At 46.7% G+C, this 19,358-nt stretch overlaps 1 protein-coding gene across 1 annotated transcript in view; it reads right to left on the bottom strand.

Annotated features, from left to right (window-relative positions):
• The window catches only part of SLC24A3 (solute carrier family 24 member 3), a 480,953-nt gene that overhangs the window by 46,021 nt on the left and 415,574 nt on the right, over nt 1-19,358 (bottom strand). The window contains exons 7-8 of the mRNA XM_059134152.1: nt 14,142-14,216; nt 4,651-4,676 (exon numbers count right to left, since the gene is read on the bottom strand). Of these exons, the coding sequence (XP_058990135.1) occupies nt 4,651-4,676; nt 14,142-14,216 (101 nt within the window). The remainder of the gene's footprint in view (nt 1-4,650; nt 4,677-14,141; nt 14,217-19,358) is intronic.

The raw sequence follows: 19,358 nt of genomic DNA, 5'->3' as shown, positions 1-19,358 counted from the left end.
AAATATGGGACTCTCTTCTCCTTTTACCTACACGTTCTCCCTGGATGACATAATCTCATCCTCCTGCAGTAAACACCAGCTGACATCTCCACCCCACACCTCTCCTTGGTGCAGGTGCCTATACCCACAGTCAACACGGCTTCTCCATGTGGCATCTATGACGTCAGAGCAGAATCTGGAATTCCTACTTCTTGGCTTTATGCTCCCTGGGCTTTGCCACCTCAATCAACTGGACCACTCCCTGCTTGGTCAAGCTCCAAATCTGGAAATCAGTTTGGAACCCTCCTTGACCCTTGCCTTACATGCCTCGGAACCCCGCGTCTGAGCTATTTCCTGAATTGTTGGCTTCAGCCCTCCCCACTGCTACCCTCCAGGCCACCCGAATAGCAGCCTCTATACTGGTATCTGCGAGGCTACTGGATCATATCATTCTTCTGTTTCAATCTCTCCAGCTGCTTCCCAACACACTTGAAAAGAGAAAACAAAAAGTACCTCCTGTCTGTAAAACCCAGTTCTTCTATTCCTCCAATTGTCTGTGCCTGGTCTGTGCTCCATCCCACTGGCCTCCCTTCATCTGCACACACCAGAAGCTTCTTTCCTTCTCCAAGGATCTTTGCACTCCAAAGGGATGCCATGTAACTTGGATGCATTTTAATAGACTCAGGAAGGGAAACAGACCCACATCAGTAAACTATTTCAGCTAGGCTGAATGAAGTCCAGCTCTTTGTAAATAGGTAGATAGATACTCTCTAATTCATCTAGAACTTTTTGTTCTTTTTTTTTTCCCCTCAAAACAAGCCCTTCCATTGCAATGTTCAAGTAAGATTCTGCTTTGTTACATTTTGGGGATGCCCGTGAGATGGGGGTTCTCTGCTTCTGCTGACCTTTCAGGTTTGCTTGGTTGGTACCCAGACTCAGGGCTTGCCCAGCACTTCCTCCATAGGAAATACACGAGGCTCTGTGAGGCCCTGACACTAGCTAGCTGCTGTCCTCTCTGCTTTGGGGCCTGAGTGTTTAATCCAGTCTTGGCTTCATGCTCCTCAGAGTCCCAGGGATTGCCCCCGCCCCTGCCCTGTGCTGTGAGTGTCTCCAAATGACCCCATGATTACATGTCAACTGTCTGCCTCCTCTCTAGTCCCAGAGAGCCCCGAAGTGAAGGCCGAGTTTGGTTTTGTGTTCTGTGTCTTGTTCTGGAACAAGGGAGCCTGGGATTCAGGAGGTGTCTAGGAAACAGGTGGAATCGGACAGATTCCAAATACAGACCTCTAAAGTCACATGGCTTTTGTCCCCCCCCCCCCCCCCACTTCTCCTGGAGCCGGTTCTCCTCCTGCCTCTCCTAACCACAACATCCACTGTCCTCCGAGGACCTGGTCTTGTGGCATGGTCTGGGTTTGTTCCTTCCCTTCCTGCAAACTTCCATTTGGAACCACCTTCAACTAGCCCCTGGTTCTCATGCCCAAGATTGTTCTTTCTTGTATTGGGAGGTTTACTCCCTGTTCCTCCCCATTCTCACCCAGAGGGCATGGTTCTGCTTTCTTAACTGTGGTCCAGAACACTCCATGCTGGTTCCAAGTGCCATACAGGTAGATATTCTCCAGGTCATGTTCCCAGGCCCTCTTTTCTCTCCCAAAGTTACAGCTTGAGGCTCAAAGAAGAAACAAGAACATCAACCTGGATCCTTTTGTTTTCTTGTCAGGCATTCAGACTCACTGAAGACATATTCCAAATTCTTTCTGGCAATATTTTGGGTCTTGCTGGGCTGTTATTATGGATTCAGGGTGAACATTCATCCTATCTGGTAAATCTCCATTGTTTTCTATTTTAAATGTCTTTAGGGGTAGTTATCTAACTGAAAAGCATCAAACATATATTCGCCTGCCTCTTGCTTGCTAACAAGAGTCTATGAGGTTGAGACAGCAAATGAGGACCCCTGGATCTTCAGGAAAGTGGACCCACTTCTAGGATAAATAATGATCTGTCTAGAGTTGTAATTCTATTCTGCCTGGCCATTTATTGGTCAACGTAGACCCAGCTGGGACCAAAGAGGTACAAGGAGGAAAGGTGTTCTTCCTGCTTCCTTCTTCTTGTCTTCAATCCAAACTCAATGCCTGAGACAACAGCAGTCCTCTTGGGACCATGACGGAAAGGCCAAGAGAAATGCAGAGGCATCATACCACCAACAGCTAGGGTACTTGTTATGTAAGAAAAATAAACCACTGATTCTTTAACCCACTAGAGCTGGTTTTCCACTGTAAAAACCTTCTGCCTGCCATTTCTTGGCTGCTTGAGATCTGTTGCAGAATTCTGATAAAGGAGTGGTAGAGGCATTTAAGCTGTGGATGACGGGGAAGGGTTACCCCTATGTATTATACTCCACAAGGCTCCTTTAGTCCTATAGAGTACTCTTGTTTCAGAAGATACACAACTAAAATTAGTTTCCTTTTGAGGATTTGGGATGAACTGGTTACCTCCCTTGAGTCAGACATGATGGAGTTTTCTACAACAAGGAATGGAATTCACTGTTAAAGGCATTCATGAAGTATTGCTGTGTTCTAATTGCACAAGTTGAAGAATCTGACATTAAAGGGAGAAATGAGAGAAGTCAGCACCTAGACACATCCTTTCAGCAAAACAAATGCTTGTTGTTGGTTGGGTATGAAAAATACCCAATATTTTTGGTGACAGCAAAAAATACCTTAAAGTTCAATATATTTTGCATTTAAATGAGGAGCTAAGATCCCTGGAAGTCCCAGAGCAGTTATGGTCCAGTAGCACAGACTTTAATCTCTTGGCCTCACTCACATGGAGAATGTTCTCCATTAGCCCATCCACATAACAATAATTACGTAACAGGTCGGCAGTCTGCGAATGATGTCCTGGTGCCATGAAGCCTCCCCCTTGTTCTTCCCTGCAGCTACTCCTGTGCATGAGCTAGGATTCTAACCCAGCCCAGGCTGGAACCAAACATACTTGGGAATTTGCAAGTTATTCCTTCACGGCCTTCCTCTCTCTTTCTCCATGTGGAAGCCTCGGTGCTCATGCTGAGGGCCTGAGAACCTCAGGATCTGAGCCCTTCAGTGCAGGCCCAGGTTCTAACCTCATATCATCCATAGGAGATCTGGCTTTTGGAATGCAGAGGAAACAGCCTCTCTCTTGCTTCACACTATCTGAAAGATCCTAAAAGACATTTTGAGGGTAAGGACTGAAATAGGCCTGCTTTCAAGGCAAGGCCAGGGAGGTAAAGAAAAGAGAGCTCTCGCTAGGAAAAACCAACAGTAATCCACCCATAGCTATAATTTCTTAAGGTTTTCCGTGCAAAAACAGCAGAAAAATTCCTGAGATCGAATGCGATCATAACTTATCTTTATGACAGTGTTGTGAGCTAAGAGCAGCAACACTGAGCAACACTTAAGCACCTACTGTTTGGTAAGGTAGAGTGGGGGTCATGCTAAGTGTGCCATCATTTGGAGTGAGGATAGTTTTGCAAGTTTTCTTGTGCTGCACTCCATCCCCAAGAACATGGGAAGAAGATGTCACCACTCTGCTTGGAGACCTCGTCCAGAAGCAAATCCCATGAAGAGGCTCTTCCTGATCGCTGACCTGAGGTGCTCCCAGACATCTTAATCCCTTTTAGCCTACTGGTCTTGGCTTCTCAAAGAAGACCTTCTTATTTCTTATGCGTTGACCTAAAAATGGTGTGTCTTAAAGCACGTTCTCCTAGCAGTCTCCTCCCTACCCGTCCTGGACAGAGGAAAGAGAGTTGGCAAAACTACACTTAACACTTTGGCACGGTGAATCACATTTACCATCAATGGGGCAAGCTCCTCTGCCATGCCCAAATTCTGAAAATCAGAGATCCTAAGACAAAGAGATGTCACTCCCACAAACGGCTACTGCTCATATGCCAAAAGCTCATTCTAAGCTTTAAATAATACCATAAAAGTTGGTCTGCTTACCTGGTTGGTATACTAGCTATGCTGTCACACTATCCCACAGATGCTATCTCATGTTTCTCTACATCCACAGATCAAATATTCGAGAATAACATAACAAGAATGCACAACGCACTCAATTTCTATTTTCATCCCAAACATAACTGACTTGCTCAAAACTCACCTGAGAAATGATGCATAGTTGGCCCAAATGTAAATGTTCTCATAGATGTAAACTGGCTAAAGCTTTGTTATCCATTAAAAAAAAAAAAAAAAATCACTGATTTTTCAGAGATCTAAGATAGTCTTGAATGTCAGATAGAACTTTAATGGGTAAAAGACAACAGAAGTGCCTCCATCTCTGGTTCCTGAAACATACATGGTGTTTGGAATATGCCAACACAGTCTGCACAGGATCTGTAAGGACCAGGAAATGGCTGACTGCAGAAAGCCCCGTTAAATCACCCCCTCTCACCTGGATGACAAAGACAATGGGATATTAGCATCCCAAATGGGAGGGGATGGAGGAAGGTCTCTGCTCTGTGAAAGCTGATCTAATGTCTTTGTTGAGGTCCACAGGGGGGTTCCAAGGAGGGCTAGTTGTTCCAAGCTGCCAGGACATTCCCCTTTCTTTCCTCAACCCTGACTCTAGTCTTCAATATATATTCGCCTCCGCCATACAGCCAGGGGGAACTGGAAGGGAAAAGGAGGTACTTACCAGGAAACTTGTTCATCATAAATGAACTGTAAAATAAATAAATAAATAAATAAATAAATAGGACAATTAGACATGCACACACGTGCGCGCGCGCACTCGCGAGGTCTGCATGCACACGCATGCGCGTTGACCACCCACGAAGCCAGTTTGGCGGGAATCAGCCAGGGACTGGCCTGCAACACCGAGGATCTGCCGACCAACTTCCCTCTGTGCTAGTTCCGCTTCCTGCTAAAGTTAGCGGAAGGAGGTGTTGTTGGCAGGCTGGGGCGGCATGATGCGGAGGGGAGAAGCACCGGGTCATCCCTCCCTTTTAGCAACTTCTGTCCAGCGGTTGACAGACAGGGAAGCATGACCACCTTTTTGTGCGGAGCACGAGGCGCTGTTGAATTTTAGATCCGGAAGGGGCTAGGGGAGCCTGGCAGGTGCTTCCGAACATCAGCAACTTGGGATCCGCATGTAAGACGTTTGCACGTCTCCGGGCTCTCTACAGCGCCTTCCAGCTTTTAGGCAAGCTCTGGGACTTCTGTGTACTCAACGTTTTTCTTTTGGTTGACCTACTTTTTTGTTTGTTTCCTTAAAAGAGTTCATTTTCAAAGGAAACTCTGCATCACAACCAGAAGCAGAGATTCCGCTGGGCTTGCCGCCCGCCCTGTGCAAAGGGTGAGAAATCAGCGCAGAGATTACAAGCCCCAGGGGGCACCGCAGGCTGCCCCTGCCCTGGGCCACAAGGCCTGCCCGTGTTCGTTCCAAGGAGATTCCTGAGGGTCAGAGGTGGCTGGAAAGATGGACCAGTGCCAAACGGAGGTGTCCCCCCGGATCAGCTAGGATCCAAAGGGAAAGCATATAGCAACGATTGAATTTGCTTAGGCCAGAGCCCAAATCACTTCTCACTTTGGGGGAAAGAGTGGTGTCACTCTGGCCCTTTGATTTACATGGGGAAAAGGAGCCATAGAGAACACGAGGAATTTTGGGTGTTCAAAGAGCTGAAGGTGTGCAATTAGCTGCAGAGTTGGTTCTAGAACTCAGACCTGGTTCTTAAGTCTTCTCTCCATGACACATTTCCTTCCCCGGAAGGTGCACTATTGAAAAGTGGAAGCTGAGGGTTGCTTCATTGCTCGCTCTTTCCACCTTCATGGGATATGACTGCTCAGGGTACCACCAACTCTGAGCGCTTTTTTTTCGGGGGGCCTGTGGCCCTCCAAGGCAGAAACCTCTGGGTGCAAGGGGTCATTACTGCGTGGAGATGGTACACCCAACAGAAGACACGGGCATCACTTCAGTCCCGAGAGAGGATAATAAGCAGCATTTGTGAGACACACAGAGAAAACTGCACAGCCGAGCAGGTGCGGCTCCGAAGGCACCGGAAAGGACCTCTCTCCAATTATCCCGAAGGCGCAAAGAGAAGATGAGAACAAAGGGGCCCCACTTATTTGTAGCTCACACTTCCTGACAAGACACTGAAGAAGATGTTGGCTTCAGCAGCTTTGTGACTCTTGTGATCAGATTCAACAGGTTGACATTTGGATGAAAATGTCAAAGCGGAAAGGGAAGAGAATTAAAGAAATAAAGGAAACCATCCTGCAATCCAGTCTGGGTGGTCTGCAGTCCACCCCGGAAGGCATTCACAGATTCTTTTGTACCAACACTGGCTTAAAAAAAAAAAAATCCATTGTCAAGAAATCAGGGAACAGAACAAATGATTTAAGTTGAAAAATGTTTCTATTAATTGAAGTTAATTTAGTATCAGTGCTGGAGCAATCAATGCTCGCCACTCAGGAGAGCACGAGATACTGGTAGAGTTTATTAAAGTGCCAATTTAATTTTCGTCTGAAAGACGAAAGGGAAGGCAGGTGATACTGCATAACAGAAAAGCAGCTTTCAGGAGGCCCTTATTCTGTGCCATCTGAGTGACTTGTGGGGGCACAGATCAATAGGTCTTTAACGATTATTTCAGTGATCATATTAATGGGGAAAAAGCAGCATTGTGCAAAGGATTTGCACAGCGGAATTGTGCAAAGGATCCCAAAATGAGAATGGGATTTACAGAGAACACAATACATCAGGGAGTAGTGAAGTCTGGACTAGATGCACAACTAAGGACATCATGAGCCTGATGTTAAGGTATCGGGGGTGGCCAGAGAGGTCGGGGGTGGGAATGGGGTTGAGGGAGGCAGACAAGGAGAGAGGCCGATGGTCTTGCTAGGTAGGAGTCTTAACAGATGGAGGTGATCTGGAAGCCTCCAGATAATTAAGCAGTGATACCCCCTCAATGACCACTCGTGGCCAGGAGCCCTCAGATGCCCGGTGCCTAATGAGCAAACACTGCCTAGGATTCATCTGACTTCTTTTAGAGGGCTTGGTGGAAAAATGAAAGGACTCAGAAAAAAGAACAGTATAACAGAGAAAAGGAATAGAAGCCAGGCCTTTAACCTACATGGAACAGGATTGTTTGTGGTAAGAAAGGAGGTGGATGGTGAGTTACGAATAACTCGGGACCTTGCTGGCGGCACCTGGATGAGGCTGGGCCAGGGACTATCCCCCACTCAGGAGACTGAACATGAGGAAATCGACACAGCTCACAGCATATTCCCTCTAGTTCCTGAACCACCCTGACAGAGTGCTGGAATTGCTCTGTCTGAAAAGTCATAAAATGACAAGGACAGGCGACTTTCTCACTTGATGCTGCTGATGGTTTCAGGGAATGGATCTGTTACTTTGCCAACAATTATCTTATTTCATTTTATTCTGTTTTATTTTATTTTATATTCTTAAGACAAATACTGCATACCATTCTGTATTTCCATGTTCTATCTGTGGGTAAAATAAGATGAAACAACTACCTTACTAGGATAGAAAACCCCCTGAAATAATTTATAAAGAAATCGTGCCCCCACTTCCACTCGGTCACCACTAGGTGGTGCTCACGTCCTACCCGCTGCCTGTCCACTCCGCCAAGGCAGGGAGGGGGGTTGGAAGGAAGTCATTTCAAGGCTTCATTTAACCTCCTGGGAGGAGGGTAAACAACTCAAGACAGACGGCTTCCTAACGGAGTCTTCAGCTGTTTTGGAGGCAGGATGTGTTCTGAGTTGGGGACAGGCAGGTCCCTCAACTCATCCCACCACTCAAACCCTTTGAGGGACCTGCTGTGTGGCCTTCGGAACTGACTCACTCTTATCCCAGTTGGGTTTCTGAAAACAAGTCTTGCTTGGGAAAGCAGCCCTTTGTGCTTTGCTGCTTGTGTTTGGGGCTGCCTCCCGTGAACACATGTGGGTGGTGCGAACCGGTATCTGAGCCCCAGATTTGCTGCACACAGCGGGTCAAGGGACCTGCTCTCTGACTCCAGTGTGGTTCATCCGAAGCTACCTCTGGCTTCGCCCTTAAGCTTTCCATGTGTTCCACAGACCAGCTAAATGTGAACATATATGAACAAATTTGAAAACAAACAAACAAAAAAAAACAAAAAACAAAAACCCCAAACCACTTTTTTCCTTCAGGCCTCAGAGAAACAGTTGGGTACCATGGAAACCAGCTTTCAGCCCTGGTGTCTGCTCTAGAATTCTTCTGAGAGAGACAGGCTTACATCAGGCAGGTGAATCCCTGGATGACAGAGCATCCCAGGGAAATGGGATGGATGTGGCATGCTCAAAGCAGAAGAGCAGGGAAAACAAGGGCCAGGAATCGCCCAGGTGTGTGGACAGCAGACAGCCGGGCTGGCTTCTGAGCAGGGAGGCAGGTGGCTGTCCCCACATTGCATGTCAGTCCACGGAGCAGCTTACTTTAAGCCATAACCATGGAGCAGAAGCAGCCGCACTGAAGAACTTAAATTTCCATCACTGGCGCCATTAGAATTTTAAACAGCAAAAGTAACAGGAGAAAATCAACACCACCAGTCTCTTTCAAGACACTAACATCCTGAAAAATCTTCCCTCCCTAGCTGGAAATGAAAAATGCACCCCTCCCCCTCCTATTCTCACTCAACAGCATGGAGGATCCCTCAGGAGTTGTGCCCAAATGGGGACGGGGTTGCAGATGGCATTCCTTCTGAGGAGAGGAGTCCAATGGGATGCACTGGAAAGCTGCTGTTAAGCACCAATATAGTTTACACTTGAAAGTTTTTTTTTTTTTAAAATTTTAAAAGATTTTATTTATTTGACAGAGAAGACACAGTGAGAAAGGGAACACAAGCAGGAGGAGTGGGAGAGGGAGAAGCAGGCTCCCCACTGACCAGGGAGCCTGATGTGGGGCTCGATCCCAGAACCCTGGGATCATGACCTGAACCAAAGGCAGACACTTAATGACTGAGCCACTCAGGCGTCCCCACACTTGAAAGTTAAACGGGATTTTCGACCTCTGGGTCTCTAGCAGGCCTACAACAGCGGTGGGGGCTGCAGGAGGGTAGGAAGTAAGGACTTCTTCAAGGCAGGGCTTGAGCAGAGCTGGTCATCTCACGTAAATATGCAGAAGCAGGCTACGGAAGGAAGGAAAGCAGGTAATGGGATGGATTTAGGATACAAGGGAGGATAGGTGCCAAACCAAAAGGGCTCTGTTTGCTGAGCAGTGCAAAACCAAACACAGGCACATAACTGAAACTTCCAAGTCATTTTCCTTGTGAAAGAGAAGAGGGTCCTCTGTGCATCCCACAGTCTGACTGATCCATGTCCCTGCTCTAGAACCAAGCACAAGGGAGACCCAACTTCCTGGTATACCCCAGGAGCCTTTAGAGCGCACCGTTCTTCCTCTCAGTGGCAGTGATAATGACACAGGCAACCCTTTGTATGACCATAGTTGATTTGTTTAAGGAACTTAAAAAAGTCTCACATTCATTCCCTCTGACAATCTTCTAGCCACCGTGGTCAGTTCTCGCTTTCCCAGAAGGAGAGCTGAGATGTAACAAGGGTACCATGAATGTAAGAACCTCAGTGTTGCTGAACTGGAGAGAGGAGGCTACCTCCCTGCAAGAAGGGGTCCGAGAAGGGAGGACAGTAAGCCCGATGGGCAGGGCCCTGGAGGCCAGCATGGAGGCAGGGGAAAACGACAGTCATCAATCAACTAGTGTGAGATGTCTTTTCTCTCACAGATAGGGTGACAGAAGAAGATTCTGGATCATTTATGATCAGCTGTCTTAAGAAAAAAGGAATCAGGAGAGGGAAGGCAGGAGCTATTCCTTTCAGTCTAAGAATGTGAAGTAAGAGCAGCAGGCATGGCTCTCTAGTGGCTGACTGCAGAGCTGGTGAGGGAAAATCAGGATGATTTCAAAGATGAAGAGGCAGATTTTATTGGAGGGGGAAATCTGAACTCTTTGCCAGGGCTTAGGGAGTGGGAGAGGGTGGAGAAGTACCATCTTAGACACCTGCTCTGGCAAACCTGAGCTACTGCAACTCACTGACCCTAAGCAAATCCCTGAAAGTCTGGGGCCTCAGTTTTGCCATCTACAAAATGGGACTCATGCAATTAGCTAGCTTGCAGAGTCGTGAGTATTGAACTGAAATTCTTCATGGACAGATCCAGCGTAGTACCTAGTCCTGTAGGAAGTACTGGGTCTATGCAGGTTAAAACTCAGGGATGCCTGGGGCAACATGCATATATTTTCTCTGGATGGATCTGCCCTCTACAACTGCACTCTCCAGTATGGTAGGCACTAGCCACATGAGGCTACATAAATTTCAATTAGTTAAACTTCAGTTCCTTGGTTTCATTTCCTGTATTTTCCAGAGCTCAATAGCCACATGTGCACACTGGCTACACCACTGGACAGTGCCACCCAGGCCATCTCCAGTGTTTGGATGAGCTGAGTTGTCTCTGTCCCCACAAAATCCCATCAAGAGGGGGGAACTGCAAGTAGCCCCCGGGAGGAAGAGAGGGAAGTGTTACCTCGGAGGGGCCTTGCTGCTGTGCCCATGCTCAGGGGGCCCTGAGGGCCCCCAGCTGGTGCCAGTGGCCCACCTGGCCCCTCTCCAGGTAGGCAGCACTCCTGACTCTGGATCTGAGAGCCAGTTCAGCCATCCAGACCTGTCTCCAAGGCCTATTCACTTCCCCTAGGAGGTTTCCCTTCTCTTATTGCTCACAAACCCCATCTCAAAGCAGAGATGAAGAGTAAAAATAAAGTATTCCTTTTTGGGCAGCTGTTAGACTGAGGATGTAATGAATCATTTGCATTTATGTAAATTACATGATTATGTAAATTACAGTAACATTTCAATAAAAGAGGCTGTGGTGCCTGCTGGAATTTGGAGAAAGGGTAGGGCTAGGCAGAGCTGTCTGTGGTGGTGGACATTGGCTGGGGGTGAGTCAATCAAATGGGAGAGAAGAAGCAAGAGGGTCTGCAAGGTTGTGGAGACTATCTGCTGGGTAGACGCACGCAAGGACATGCTCCAAAAACCCAGAATGCTTTTGGGACCTCAAAGGTGACACTTGTCTTGCAGTGATAGTCTTGAATCATGGGGCGAGCCTGCTGGGCCACGTTCAGCTTCTCCAAGGTGTGAGGCTTTGCTGTATAAGACGTGGCCAGGGCAAAGCTGGGGGGGGGGGTGCCTAATGGGGCAGGAAGGGCAGAGAGACACACACTACATGTTTTTGATATCATAACTGGTTTCGACAGTAACACGTTCCTAATTTCCTCCGCTTTCTCCCTGAAAGACAACATCAAACCCACCAGAAAATAGCACAGAGCTAAGGTATGTGAAACCCAACTGCGCAAGGGAACGAGTCCCTTATCTCTAAGTTAATGGTCTTAAGCTCTGTTGGTTTCCACGTGTTTGCCTTCTGGTGTCCTCTCCAGCTCAGACCGGCTGCAGACCCAGGTAATCCCGACTCTCTGTGCGCTCCTGGCCCAGCAACAGGAGCATCCCTCCCATAACTGTCTCCCTGTTCTCTGGGTCCCCAGGCCCCATGGTTCATTCTTGGGGCTCCTCTGCCCGGGGCTGTAGGGTCTCTCACAGGGATGTACAAAGAAGCAACATCTGGTCCCACAAGGTGATTCTCATGCACCCGCTTCGTTAGGACTGTCCTGTGGGTGAACAAGATCTTTACCGCATCACCTCCGGAGACCTGCAACTCTGTCTTCTGAACAGTTCGGAACCATAAAAGGGCGAGAGGGTTAAAAAAGGACAACAACAAAACCCCTAATAGTTAAATTGTATGGATAGTTGGCAATTATTTGTGGCTAGGAGGAAGGCTTTTAAATACAGGAATTTTAAGTGTCCTGCCCCACTGCAGGGTCCTATAGAGAAGCCCAATATTCTATAAAGAAGGCCGGAAGAAAAGTGATTTTTTTTACCATGACATTTGGGGAAAACACAGAAAGAGGAGACTAGAACACCCTGACAAAAACAAACAGCAGCTGTGGTGAGCAGCAGCCTGGGGCTGGTCCATGGGACAGATCTGGGGCTGTTGAGAAATGCACTTTGCGAAATGCTGGACTTCTGTATAGAAGACTGTTCTCCTCATCCCGGTTTCAGGTCTCATTTGAAAATGATCCCGAGAATGAACAGCCGTCGGCAGTCCAGCCAAATAAGCAGTCATCATGCCTCGTGTTAGAGAAACTCAACATTTCCTCCGGAAGTTGTCATCGCCAGGCAGCAGGTGGACTATCCCCAGGAAGTGGTGTCTCATTGTATTTGCAGTTTAGTTTCCGGAAGTGAGTGTGGTGCATCAGAATCGTCTGAGGGGCAGGGCAGGTCCTGGCTGCAGTGGAAGTTCTTGGGTCCTGCCCCAGAGCTTACTGGATTAAGATTTCTGGGTTGCGCTCTTTCCATCAGCATGCTGGGTGTTTGCTGGGCATAGAGAAGTTGGCAGGAACAGCGGTAAAAATAAGAAGAACCAAGACCAAACCCTAAGGACTCAAGCTTTTCTCTGCTATTGCTTCCTAACAGTGGAGAAATGTAATTTTTCTCAAAATCAGAAAACTCTAGTCTTGACATCTGGGCTGTAAATACACAGTCCAAATTGCAGGGAATGGCAGAGAATTACTAGCTTTTGCATCTTGTTGCCATATGAAGGAAACACAGAGCTGCGGCAGCCAGGGTGTCCAGTGGGCTCAGCTCTGTGATTCATGGGCCACATGCTGGGTAGAGGACGGCTTTGCCCAAAGACCCCACTTGGGTGAGCGTCACCTGCAGCCCAAGGAAGCAAAGCTCTTTACTTCCTCACACATCATAACAACAGTTACATTAAAAAAAAAAAAAAATCCTGGGCATATTCAGGTAAATCCGACTGAAGACAAGTTATTTCACCCAGAGTCCAGGAGGTGTCTGTGCTGAGAACAGAAAAAGAAGCCAGTGTGGGCAATTCACTGTTGGGGGTGGACATGCTGAGTCTCTGCTCCGGGGAAATCTCAGCTTTTGTTTTCCATCTCATAACCTCGTCTTTCTGGGAATGGTCATCTCTTTGCGAAATTCGGCAAAACAGAGAGTTGCATCTATTTATCGTGTCCGCAAGCCATGCCTTTTGAAACAGAAACTTTCAAGAACCAGAGCTAGCCAGAAGGGAGGGGACCACGATTAGGAGTCAGATGCCTTAACTCCCATTTCGGTGTGTTTCTGATTCGCCACCACCCTTCTTCTGGATGACTTGGCTAGCCAAGCGGGGGTTTGGATTTGTCCCCACAGGTGACAAGGAGGCACAAGACTCTTTGTAGAGCTACCAGTGGGACAGCTCTGAGGACTGACCAGGAAAGGAGGGAAGGGTGGGGGGGCAGTGATGCTTCTCATTGTCATACTGACCCGCCGACAGGCCGTCAGTTCTGGCCAAAGACATAAAAACCCTCAACCCTCAACTATGAAGGGACACACTGGGGAGATTTTTACAAGATGAAAATCTAAAATGAAGTGAAATGGGTATGGTGGAATTGGGAAAAAGGTCCACTTAGTATCATCCACAGGTTGGATGGCTAGGAGAGAAATGGGGGTTGAAATACAGAAAGAGCGTCCAGTCTTGGGGAAGTCACAGTAAGTTTAGAGACACGTTGAGTTTGGGACAGGAAGATGTCCAGTAGAGAGGGGCTTCTCTATGACTGTACCTCAGAGAGATGCCATTGCCAAAAATACAGTGTAGAGGTGTTAGCACAAAGGTGGTAATGGCCATGGGCGGTGTCCTGGGAGGACATCCAGAGAGGGGGAACTAAGATCACTGGGGACCTGGGGATAGGGCACACTGACACCGAAGAGAGTTCCAGAAGAGCCCGTGAGAAAGTGAGAGGGAATGGTCTGGGGGTCCCAGGAAAACAGCAAAGGACTCTCTCTCATGGAATCAGGTAACCAGAGTCAACACTCCTGTTCTGCGCACCAAACTATCACACTGGGGTTCTGGCTGATCAAAGGAGCTGGAAGAAAGAGAAGCCACCTCCATGCATAGACATCTGTTTGCTTCTTTGTCACCAGAGACCCTGAACTTGCTCCATGCGGGGGAGCTGCACATAATCCCAAGCAATGAAAAGGATGAGTTAAGAGTCAAATGGCAAGGGGACTCCGATGAGGGGTGTGTCACACACTTACCACGATGAGCGCCACCACAGACAGCGTGTAGTAAATTGAATCCCTCAGCAGGCACCAGGAGGAAAGAGCCACAACCTGAATGAAAAGAGAAGAAGACAGTAACAGTCAGGATATTCGACGGTGCAAAGGAGAAAGCATGGCTTCCGGTGGCTCTCACCAGTGATAAACCGGGAACACGACTTAGTATTTCTGTCTCCTGGGCTGACCCTAGTCAATCTGCCTGCAGGTATGAATTTATGGAAGGCCTTTGGGTGTATTAGTTTGGATCTTCTGAAAGACAAATTCCAAGAAGGGATTAAACCTGCAACAGTTTTATGAGGGGAAGGCACTCACGAGAGAAAACGGGGAGGCAGCCGGGGGGAAGGCAGGAGGGCCACCCAACCACGTTTTGGGTCTGACCCCTGTGAAGGAGAGGGGGTGGACATGCCCCCGGCTGCTGGGCAGCACAAGGAAGGCTCAGCAAAGCTGAATCAAAGACCTGTGTCTCCCAGGAACCCACCAGCCTTAGCATTCCTCATGAGAGGGGGATGAAGGAGCCGCCCACCCTGGGTCCTGGTCAAGGCTCTCATGTTTGCTGCAGCCTGGGCTCATGGAATGAACCCAGGGCTGGACAGCTGTTGCCCTTCACAAGGGGCCCGGGGAGCCGCCTCCTCTCCCCTCTATTATATGCCTGTCCTTGTCGGCACCTGACTCCTGATTTGATCAGAATTTTTTAAAAACACTGATTTGCATATTTATCTGGAGAAAATGTTATTCTTAGCAGTTGGACTATGTCCCTTTAAGGATAGGATGGCTCAGCCATGATGAGGCCAGGAGACACACTGCTGGAGGCTATGACAGGCCTGGCCTCCTGTGTCCAGACTTCCTACAGAGGGAGGCCCCTGGATGAGACAAAGGCGGGCAATGGAGCCGGGCTGGGCCGTGGGGAGGAGAGGCTGCTGGGAAGGGGGGAGCTGCAGATGCCAGGTTAAGATTCCTGCTCTGGAGGAAGAGTCATTTCTCCTTGGTAAGTCCTTCCAAATCACCTTTTGAGGGATACCTGTTATTTCTTTCTTTACTTTGTGGAGTGGGTCCACTTTGGCAGACTCTCACAAAGAAGGGTGGGGGAGTCGACAGAGAGGGGTGGGAAGTGCTTCCTGCCTGTCCCTCACAACTCCTTCCCACCTCCCTAGACAAGTGTCAAGCACCCCTCGGCCACAGGACCTGTCTAGCTGCCTTTGCCCTTGGCCTCGTAAGTGAAGAAGGACACAGCAAATATCAGCTGTTGGCTGGGCCAATGACAGCCACATGCTGCACTAAAGACAAAGGGAAAAAAGGATTCGGGGACAAGGCAACATTTGGAGTCTTTTCTCTCCCTGACAACTGTGTCAGTCTATAAAGAAAAGATCAGGCAAAGTCAAACCAGAAAAGGCTTTCTGGATTCAAATAACATGAAAGATAGGACTTAAATAGAACCATAAATGAGTAATGAGGTCTCCTTCCATGAACACATTCTTCCATTTGTTATAGGGACACTTAGGTATTTTTCTGTTGCTGATTTTGCCTTATTAGGTCTTGTGCTAGCAGATCCAAGTTACAGATGACCGGGTGGTCAAGAAGAGGGCTCGTGCCACAGAATCACTTTAGAACAAATGTAAAGTATTCGTTACCCTCTTATCATGCTCTCTCCTTGTAGTGTATGCTATTAGAATCCATGGTCATCTACGGAATAGCTTACGTTGGACTGGACCGTCCATTTTCCAGCAGGTCATAAAAGGTTGTGAATATTTATTCAGCATCAGATGGCTAGGAAAATGGACATAAAACATGTGGCAAATATCAATTCTGAACTGCCTTAAAAAAATCTCTTGGGCTTTTAGTTTAAGATAACAGACTAGATACATACTCATGACCTTTGCTCTTGTTACACCAAAATAATATAGTAGTAAAGTTTTTTTTTTTTCCTTTTTAACAAGGTATAAACCCCCAAGGAAAAGAGAATTTCCCCCAAGGAAGAGGGCTTATCAAAGATTTTATTTATTTGTCCGAGAGGTGGGGGGAGAGAGAGAGAGTGAACACAAGCTGGGGGAGCAGCAGGCAGAGGGAGAAGCAGACTCCCCACTGAGCCAGGAGCCCGATGTGCGCCCAGTCCTAGGACACTGGGATCATAACCTGAGCAGAAGGCAGATGCTTAGCCAACGGAGCCACCCAAGCATTCCAGATGCTGGAAAGCAGAAAAATGATGGAATACTCAGGTGGGCAAAGCTCTAGACATTGGGGTGAAGGAGGGTCTGAAGCCAGGATAACTGAAAGAATATTTGAAAATATAACCCACAAATTATTTCCTTCACTTCAAGCAGACCAGTGACTATACCTCCCTCACTTTAAGAGAAACAGGAAACCTGGCACTTGAAGACAGAAGTTCCAGAAAATAGGAGAGAGAAAATAATTAAATAAATATTTTTAAAAAAATTCCCAGAAGCTAAGGTTGTGCATTTTCTGAGTAGAATGGCCTCCTGAGTGTTCAGCACAATGGACCAAAAAAAAAAAAAAAGATGTACACCGAAGCATATCATTATGAATTTTCAGAATCGTGGCACAAAGAAAAGAAAGGTCCTAGAAACCACCAGAAAGAGAAAAACGGGATTACATACAGAGGATCAAAACCAGAATGACATTTTATTTTTCAACAAAAGCACTGGGAACGAGAAGACAATGGAGTGACGCCTTTAAAATTAGAGAGGAAAATTATTTCAGCCTGAAATTCTGTGCCCTACCAAACTATTCATTAAGAGAGAAGAATAAAAACAAAAGTGTTATTGTCCCAAAACCTTTACTTCCTATGTATCTCTTCTCAAAAAGCTACTGGAAGATCACCAGTCTTGATGCTGGATACCTGAAGTCAACGTGATCTTGTGTGTCCAGTATACATCATCTAAAAAATGCAGTTGTGTCAAAAGAGAGGGAAATGGTGCTGGTGGACTGGAAAAAAGATCTTTCATAATAAGCTTTTTAGAACTAGTTGGCTCTCTAAGCTCTGTGCATATATAACTTAAATACAAATTAAGAAATAAGAAAGTATAGTACAAAGTATCCACTTTGATTTACTGCTGCAAGATACACCTTGCATTCAGCCTACAGGCCAACTCTGGATGAGTCGTCATTATTTTACTCTCCAAAACAGCTGTCAGTCATTGGACCATCATCAAATTTATCTTCACATTCACAGCCCACACGGGAGTGAAACCAATTTTTCTCTATAGAAGCAATGAACCAGAAGACAAGTAAGAAGGAGTCAAACCAGAGGATAATTTCTTTCCACACCCTAGAGGGAATTAAAGCACCACTGATGAACCTGCGGGGTCTCTATTGAGAGCTGTGACATGACCTCCTGTCTGCCTCTACCTTACGCTTCTGTGACTGCCACTCATCCCAACAGCAAATATTTACCTGATGCTTTCTGCAAATCTGGGGATCCAGAAGGGTTATCTCATTCAATCCTGTCGTGACCTAATAAGGTGGGCACCGTCACCCTCGCTGGCCAGCAATCTGGCGGGAAGGGCTGGGATCTGAACCAGGAAGTCAGGGTCTCGAGCCCCAGCCCCCTCCTACTATGGCACAAAGACTCACTGCAGGCAGGGTTGAAAAGCAGACACCCATTTGTGATTGCCTCTCATGGAGGTCGTCTTTTCTCTACAACCTTAAGCCATTAGGCAGGTGTGTTGGAGATGGTAGCCAACGGAGGGAAAAATTGAAGGTAAGAGACAAAAAAAGAAAAAGAAAAAAAGAAAGAAAGAGAAAGAAAGAAAGAAAAGAAAGCAGTGACCACAGCTCAATTTAGAATATGTACTGCTTTACAGAGATTCAGGCCAAGGACCCCAAGCAGGAAAGTCTTAGCATAAGGACCGCAGATATGGATATGGTATGGATGTATTCCAGGAGGGAGAGAGTCCGTGAAATAAACTGGAAACTACTCTGTTTAGCTAGTTTAGTTAAAACAAACAAACACACACCAATATAAGCTCATTGCTTGGTGACTGAATGTTTCACTTTTCCACAAATTGGGGTGCGTGGGGTCTAAGGGGCTCCCTTTGCCTCTCGGTGAAGGGTGTTTTATCTCTAGAGGGGGTACAGCAACCATCGGATTCTGATCCTGAACACATTTATTGGCAGAGAGAGACATATTAGCACGTCTTCATCAAAATGGGAGCCTCTTTGTCATCTGCTGTCAGGTGTTACCCAGCTTGGGTGGCGGGGGGCACTTATGGGAGGACAGTACCTCCTTAGCGCTTTGCAAAGTGGCTGCAAGGAAGGCCAAGAAGTCACTCTAGCGAAGAGACCAGAACAGGGCTCCTGGGAGGACACCAACAGTGAGAAATCCTGCCCTTGACCTCATTAATCAATAATGCAGATTGGTACAGATTACAGAAGGCCATCGCTGGCAAACTCCCCCCATAAATTAAAGGCAGACACTCTACTTGCTGCCTAGCTCTAGGAATCCCTCCCAACTGAAATTTCAGCTTGATATTTCTTGATCATCTTTTCTATTTCTGGAGTGCATTTCACACTTTTTCTATTAAATATGCAACTTTAGTTTCCTTTTTATGATTTCATTTAGTTTCAGAGTGGCATAATGCTAAAAAACCACCCTTCTAAAACAAAAAAACACATTCTCCTTTATTCAAATGTTGACTGATAATCTTCTGGAATTCTGGCTCCTTCTAGGAGGTTAAAAGTAATTGTTTATGATAAAATAGTATGTTTTCTGTATATTTCTGGATATATATTGCAAATCTATATACAGCTATTTATACATGTGATAATATACACACATAGTATATATGTAGATACACAGTGTAAATATACATAATATAATGTAATACATATAATGTTTTTTCTCAATGAACAGTAGAATTTGACAATGCAGACACATTTTAAAAGACACACATACCCTTGACTTGCAAGCACTTTGCCTTTTTGAAAAACTATTGAAGCAGTCAGAACAGCATAATGGTTACATGACATAAAACATACAACTATCATCTCAGAAATGCTGTGATTTCACACAGATTTCACGGAAAAGGGATTTGAAAAATCATAACATGAGCTTTGTTCCAAGCTTTTGAGCTGACACAATTTCTACAGCCAATTCTTATCTCAGGAAAGGCAGCCACACGACGTAGAGCAGGGATGGGGCTCTGGGGCATTCCCCACCCAATGTGAGCTCGGTCAGCGGTA

Source organism: Mustela lutreola, chromosome 9, assembly GCF_030435805.1.
Source record: "Mustela lutreola isolate mMusLut2 chromosome 9, mMusLut2.pri, whole genome shotgun sequence".
In the NCBI taxonomy this organism is placed as follows: Eukaryota; Metazoa; Chordata; class Mammalia; order Carnivora; family Mustelidae; genus Mustela; species Mustela lutreola.
Note: the sequence above shows the minus strand (reverse complement) of the source record. Positions and strands in the feature narration are given on the sequence as shown.